At 35.1% G+C, this 7,500-nt stretch overlaps 1 protein-coding gene across 1 annotated transcript in view; it reads right to left on the bottom strand.

Moving 5' to 3' along the window:
* Positions 1-7,500, bottom strand: part of Syngr (synaptogyrin) — a 17,020-nt gene that overhangs the window by 780 nt on the left and 8,740 nt on the right. The window contains exons 2-5 of the mRNA XM_086531777.1: positions 7,056-7,290; positions 5,111-5,250; positions 4,714-4,894; positions 1-3,194 (exon numbers count right to left, since the gene is read on the bottom strand). The exon at positions 1-3,194 is cut by the window's left edge and continues 780 nt beyond it. Of these exons, the coding sequence (XP_086387903.1) occupies positions 3,169-3,194; positions 4,714-4,894; positions 5,111-5,250; positions 7,056-7,290 (582 nt within the window). The 3' untranslated portion in view covers positions 1-3,168. The remainder of the gene's footprint in view (positions 3,195-4,713; positions 4,895-5,110; positions 5,251-7,055; positions 7,291-7,500) is intronic.

Raw genomic sequence — 7,500 nt, 5'->3', positions numbered from 1 at the left:
TCTCATTCTATCTTGGCAACAATATCTACAGCACTGAATTTCACTATACATTTAATTGTCGGCAATCGCTTGTGCAGTCAATTAGCCCCAAGCAAAAACCTGTTGTACATACTCGTACCGAATGCAGGCGAGGTCTCATACCACTGCAGTGATGAGAGGAAATGGTTTCACAGTTAGCGGTACTCTATTTGTTGTATGTTTGAGGTTTTGCATCTTGGGTCACCAGTGAAACAGCTTTGCAGAAGCATAAGTTTTTCTTCCTGTTTTTTTTTTTTCTTCTTTTTTACAACAACACAACACAAGAAGTTGACCACGTTCTAACAATTTTGACATTACTGCACTTGCGACTACTGACGCTCCAATAATCTTACGTACATTTATACACCAATAACTAGATGAATATGATTACAGAAGGTGAACTGGGCTATTCGGCCTTTTTTCACATAGTCACAACAGTTACACAAAAAACAAACTAGGTTCGCCAACCAATTCGTCTTGACCCCTGTTGGTTGAAGGTGAGACATGGACCATCATCAGTGATTATTTTTTTCCCTTTTTTATGAATATATCTTTTTTAAATTTCCAGAGGATCAGTACTGGTGAAGGTTATAGGAAATTCAGTTGAGATTATTGAGAAAATATTTGTTTAGTAAAGTGCTGCCAAATCTTGCTTCTTCTTCAATTTTTTTCTTCCTTATTTTCTGTTGCGGAAATCTTTAGGTTATTTTTTTTCCCAAAAATGTGAAAGATGTTAACAAGGCAAAAAAATTTCTTTCAGAGTTCAATTTATGTTTTTTTTTTCTGATCTCCATACAATAACATGATATGTGGAAGTATATAATAGTGTTTTATTCATTTATTTTGAATGAAGAAAAATATCCTGTGGAAGATCTGCTTTGAAGAGCAGGACAAAAATAATGGCTTTGTGGTTCAAAATATATAAATATATCCACATTTCATTCACTCTGCGTGGGGAAAATATATTAACAATAATTATTTGTTTTCTCTATTATCACATTATGAAACTATATACATAAAATAGACTGGAAAATAGATATAAGTCATATAACCACCAAATCTCCACTGGCCATGTTATTGGTGTCAGGGTTGCCAGATTATCCATTTACAATAATTAATCTATGTACATTCTTAAACAAAAATTCCTAGTTAGTCACATAAAACAAACAAAACAAAAAAAGGAGAAAATATATATCTATATAGTCTTACATCTCTTTAATTATTGCTTATTCATTTTGTGCAGCCAATTTAGCTTTCGTCACATTCTTTATAGTTTTATAAGTCAATATTCAGTTTGTGAGAGCTGTGAAGATAAGCTTTGTCAGATCCATGTTACATGGCCCAGCTATATGTTAAAATATATTGAAATCACTGATATTTTTACAGACAATGCTATGTAAATCATTAATTACATTTTCATTTGTATGTTAGCATACATACATCTGTGTTATATGTTCACATATTTTATACAAGGGAAGTCAGGAAGAACAGTGTATGTCTGGGTGTGCATATGTGTATGAAAGTAAATGTGTGTATGCGTGTGCGAATATCTGTGCGTGGCAACATGTCCAGTCTTAAGCCTGTCTGACACCAATTTCAAGTGTGAGATACTGAGCAAATTAGCGCATTACTTAAAAGAAAAAATTGAGTATATTCCTTTCATCAAACAGATTTATAAGTAAGTTATAATAGAAAGAAAGGAAATCCTTAATCAAGTCTCATGAACACCTTAAAAGTATTGCACAAAAATGAGTTAAATCAGCTGAATACAGCTTTAAACGATATAATTAAACCTCTCTCAAATTTGATAGTAATTCAAAATGCTGTGAGACCTGCACAACTATTTTTGGGTGAGAGAAACAGTCAAAACTGAGATATCGTCAACCTATCTTCACTCTGGCAACCCCGACTCATCTCTGTGATGGCTTAGCTTGCCTTTACATGATGAACCCACTTCCAGTATCAACATCTGTACATTACATTTATTCTGGACTCCACTGCAAGACAGCTTTTAAATTTCAAGTCGTGTTTCTTCCTTTTAATCTTACTGACGGGAATATCATTATTGCAAGTTATTGGCACATGTTCAAAAGGGGAAGGGAAGGGTGTGAACAGTCTGGGAGTCAAAGTTTGTTTAACAAGGATCATTTGATGAAACAACGGCAATGTGAAATCTGAGCACAACGTTCTCAGGCAACCCTTGGGGAGAAAGAGAGCGCATTCCCCCATGGGGGGAACACATTTGTTATTGAGGCTCTAAAGCAGATTTGAGAAGCAATCTGTCTCTGTTATCTCGCACTTCTGAATGTGAACTCAGGTTTTAAAAATATATTCATCAAAGTAAAAATAAATGTGTTACAGAGAAGGAATATTCATATTCGTTAACTACATCCCAAGTACCATAGAATGAACTGAGGGACCTATAGGTTGCCTAACATCATCTACATTCTAAGACAGACGCATGGTACTCTCAATTTATCAGGACATAGAAAACACTTTGCAACTGCTTTTAGGGTAAAACGTGTGGTCATTATTTACAAGAAAAACATAGGTTTCCTAGTCTACCTTTACTGAACATTAAGCATATCAAATGCTGAAAATCAATTAAACCATGAGGTAGCTAAAGCATCCTCTGACAATTTTCACAACTGAAGATGTGATTTGTTCAAAAAATCATAAAAAACAATTAATATATATATATATATATATATTTTTTGTTAATCTTCTATACCAGTACCAGGGGCCCTTCTTTTGGAAGTTGTGTCTTTGAAGATAGGTGAACTGACCTCTATTGTCATTTGTTTAAGTCTCATTACTATTGTTATCATTATCATTTATCTTTTAAGCTTGTTCATCCCTCAGGTCTTGAAAAACTCTCCTTAAAAATTATATATTATACTTGTTCTAAGACTCTCCATTGACGTCAGCATTGTGTAGAGACGTTTCTTTTCTGCTTTTCAATGTTCCCTGGATGACCCAGCCCCCCAAAGGTATGCTGCTACCGAAAGGAGACCTGAAATACTTGGGTTGCTTGCGGCAAGAGGGGAGGGGGGAGGGGGAGAGTGGCGGTGCTATCCAGCAGAGCGGTGCCGACTAGTGTGTAGACTGACTAGCTGCGCCACAGAGAAAGTGCGCACGCACCTTGGTGGCCTAGTATGGAGGTGCCTGCTGCATACCTGTGTACAAGGAGGAGATATTAAGCAGAATGCTAAACTAAGCTAGCAATACTGGCAATACATGTTCAAGCCTACTTAGCCTGAAAGTTGTCTGCTTCTTCTTACATTGGAAAATGAGTATTTGTACAAGTCCTCTTTGGTCTCAATTAATGAAAACAATAGGGAAATTACTTAACAATAATAGTGATGATGAATAACCCATTATAACCAACAACAAAATCAATGAAATGACAATGAAAGCTAAAACCTGTATGTACATGAAAAGAACAGGACTAATGGACTAGCAATACTTATCATATCAAAAAGGAGAAAGACAATAAATGATAGATTAGTTCTTATCAAATATATCAAGCAAAATTAAAACCTAGTAAGATTGTTCTAATTTGGGATACATATAGCATTAACCCATTGCATACGGGTGTCATGACATACACGTCAGCACCAGTTAGGCCTAAAAGATAGGTGATGTGACCTTGGGATCTGCTCACAGTTGAAGCGCGCACACAGTCATTAAGTATTATGGCTGTAATGGTGCTAGCTCCAGAGATACAGGGTTCCCAAGTCAGCCTAAACCCACATTTTATGATGGATTTATGGAAAAATATTGTTTGGGCTAGGCTGCGCTACCCATAGGGTTGAGAAAACACTCCTCGTCCCTTTAATTTTTAGCTGGTGTCGCTAGTGTTGTAGACCGCCCATCCTGAGGACCAGTTAGGTTGTTGGGTGCCCCGTCCGCAATGGGTTAAGATGCATAAAGTGATAAAACTTTTCCTAAATAATATCTTCATTGCAAATAAGAAGATTAAACTTCAAGTAATTAGACTATATCTACTTTCTCGTATTTTAATGAATGGCTAGCTTTCTGTATTAGATCAAATGAGAAGATCTAAAATAAAGTCAAAGTAAACTTCAAGTTCTTTTTCTTATAAAAGGGATGTCAATAACTGAGATGATATTAGTATTCACATGAGTGAAAAGCAGATGAATAAATAAAATTATGAACAGAAACCCTGATTCTGCACTGTGTGTAAATGTATCTACTGTGGTTAATTATTAATATATATTTTTACCATGCTATAACACAAACATTGTGCAAAATGGTTTCAGTTTATTAGGTTAGGTCCCAACAATACTTTCCTTATCCCTGCAATATTTTCAACATTTTACCTGACCAGAGCTCCTTTAACCCATTGGTTGTGGTATTAAAAAAAGGTCTGTGCAGTAGGATGGCTATTTTACATGTCTGGCATGGTGCCATCCACGTCTACGATGGACTCTGCCTTTGCAGCAAATCATGCCATCTGCTGCTAATGGGTTAACTAGGTTTAACAGTCTAATATTGATATTTGATGGCTCTAAGAGATACATAATAATGAAAGTAATATAAATATGTAAATATACAGGTTAACAAAACCATTAATAACCAAACTCAAAACTTCCACAAAAATTCAGTAAAACCCATGCAATCATGGCTGTTGCTGATAGCTCATGGGATCAGCCTCAGCCTCTGGCAATGTACCTGACTGGGGTTGGCCTGGCTGGCCAGTGAATGGAGGTTGCGAATAGCCACCCTCGGGATCTGTGGCATCGGGGTAGCTGTTGTAGCCTCCCATGTTGGTTGGATCAGCCTCGTAGCTTGGGGCAAATGCCTGGTCAGCCCCTTGTTTATACCTCAAAAAGGCTAGGTATGCTGCTGCAGCCTGTGGTTGGGGACAAAGGAGTTCATTTTTCAAGGAGAGAGGTTAGACTGCACAAAGTTATTATGTTTGTCAATATTCCAGTTGAAATTCCTCATTACAAAGAAGAAGACCAACATTGCAGAGAAATATAAATAACCAATCACATATATCAGGTTTATAAAGATTTAAATCTTGGTCTCTCATTCTTTTTCTCTCTCCCTCATCTCTCTAACTCACCCAGGGAAAGATGGCAAAGAAGCTGAAGGCAATGGCAGCTTGCATGTTGTTGACGCCATAGCCTCCGGGGGGAGTGGGTGCACTGCTCCACTTGTTGGTCAGGTAGCAGAAACCAATGAAGTACAAAAATGACCAGAAACCTGAAAAGATTTAGAAATATAACAATCATGATAATAATGAAAATGATGTAATCAATAATAATAACTGATTTATCCCTAAATATGTTTATTACAATAACAGATTTAAATACAAAATAATAAGAGTAATAATAATAATAATAATAACAATAATAATAATAATAATAACAATGTTAATGGTAACAAGAGATAATTTGTTACAAATATTATTAGCAATCATAGTAATAACAATTATAATAATACATGTAAAGAAAAAGAAAATGAAAAAAAAAAATAATTAAAAAAATAATAATAATAATAAGAAGAAGAATAAAAAGTATAACATAAAAAAAAAAGTCAAAATTCCTAGGATGACACAACATAATAAACAACAACAATAAACAGTTGTTTTTTTCCCAAGACTACTTTTGTCTTTAATTTTCCATATGGAAGTACATGAAAACTTTTAATGATGAATTCAATTGTAATGGTAATCTAAGAATAAAATTAGTCAGCACTGGCCTACATGATCATATATACTCATAATTCACATAATCAAAATATCCCATTGATTACTTTTTGAACAAGCTTTCACTGCAATTATAAAAACCAGCTATCAACAAAACAAAACAGTATTTTCAAAAATCATAATATAAAAGACTAAAGACTGAAAGCTAGTCCTAAATAACAGCTGACGGAAATAAGTATTTCTTCTAACAAAACTCATGACTTATGACTCATCAACCAGGTGGTCAAACCCATGGCCATAATCCTTGATAATTACAACCACAGTTGCACAATTATCAGTATTTCTTTTTTTTAAATCAAGATTTGAGTTACAATTATGGAAATGAGAAATAATAATAATTATGTTGATGATAATAATAATGAGAACATTTACAATAATGACAATAATCATGATAATTGTAATATCAATACCAACAATGATTATTGAGCTGATATTAAAGCTAATAGCAGTAACAAAGCACTTTCAAATATTTAATGCTGTCACAAACAGTGATATCCTAAACTATGCTATACCACCTGAGATTTTATGCTATGCCACATCCCTTCATATCATATGCTATGCCACAACCCTAATTTCCTATGCTATGCCACGCCCACTGATACTCTATGCTGTTATACCTACTGACATCCTATGTCACAACCCTAATTTTCTATGCTATGTCACACCCACTGACATCTTATGCCATGCCAAATGATGACACATGCACTAATATTATATGCTATATCACATCCACTGACATCCTATGCTCTATCACAACCATGATATCCATTACAATGCCACACCCATTGATATTAAAGAAATGGTTTGGTTATGTGGCCTTTTACTTAAACAAAAGTCTTTTACTGTCAAAGAAATAAATAAAAGTTGATGTTTGAAGGTCAAGCTCCAACATTTTAAAAAGAATAACATACACTTGGCATTTTCAGTATCTGACACATGAGCAATGCAGATAAGTTCAAATCAGCTGATGGAAAGTAATAAAGATAATCTATCTAATCATCTTACTGACCAAGCTGATACTACTGGTATCTTGTTGGTAATATCTAGCACTATTTATAAATATGGCAAATAGAAAGCCATGTTTCCCAATGCACAATCCCATAGTAACATGGTTACGTTATCTAGAACAGAAATATAATCCCAAAGCACTGCTTTCTTGATATCAAAACAAAATAAAACACAAACCAAATTTGTACTGATCATCTTGCTCATAAAGGGGTATTCCCTCTAGAGGCAAAAGAAGCAAAAGCCATTAAATTTAATCAATTCCCTTGGAAGGAAATCTGGTCTGTGCACTCACCGGAAAATCCCATGTCAGCCATAACGTAGTGTTTCCTGGTCTTGATTGAGGACATCTGCTCAAAGAAGTATTCCCCGACGATGAAACCAATCGACGCCATGAAGGCAATGACGGAAATGCCAACCCCATAGTTGCACGCATTGCTGTCCCCGTTATACAGGCAAGTTTCCTTTCCCAATTTGTCTTTCGTCCATCCTTGTGATGAGATGCACCCAAAAACGATGACTGAGAAGAGCTGGAAAGAAAGATGGCATTTAAAAAAGGAAAATAGGCAAAAATGAATAATCAGGCAATGTTCCCATCCATACAGATGTATCAAGCCTGTGAAAAGAGCATTGATTTTTCAGACAAAAGGGAATGACAGATATTGTCGATATAGTAATCTCTCTGTAATTAACAATTTTTCATTATACATCATAAGAGAATGATTAACTCTCACAATGAA

Source organism: Penaeus japonicus, unplaced genomic scaffold, assembly GCF_977035675.1.
Source record: "Penaeus japonicus unplaced genomic scaffold, GWHDUDI00000001_assembly GWHDUDI00000036, whole genome shotgun sequence".
Taxonomy (NCBI): Eukaryota; Metazoa; Arthropoda; class Malacostraca; order Decapoda; family Penaeidae; genus Penaeus; species Penaeus japonicus.
The sequence above is the reverse complement of the archived record's forward strand: the minus strand, read 5'-3'. Positions and strand labels throughout refer to the sequence as shown.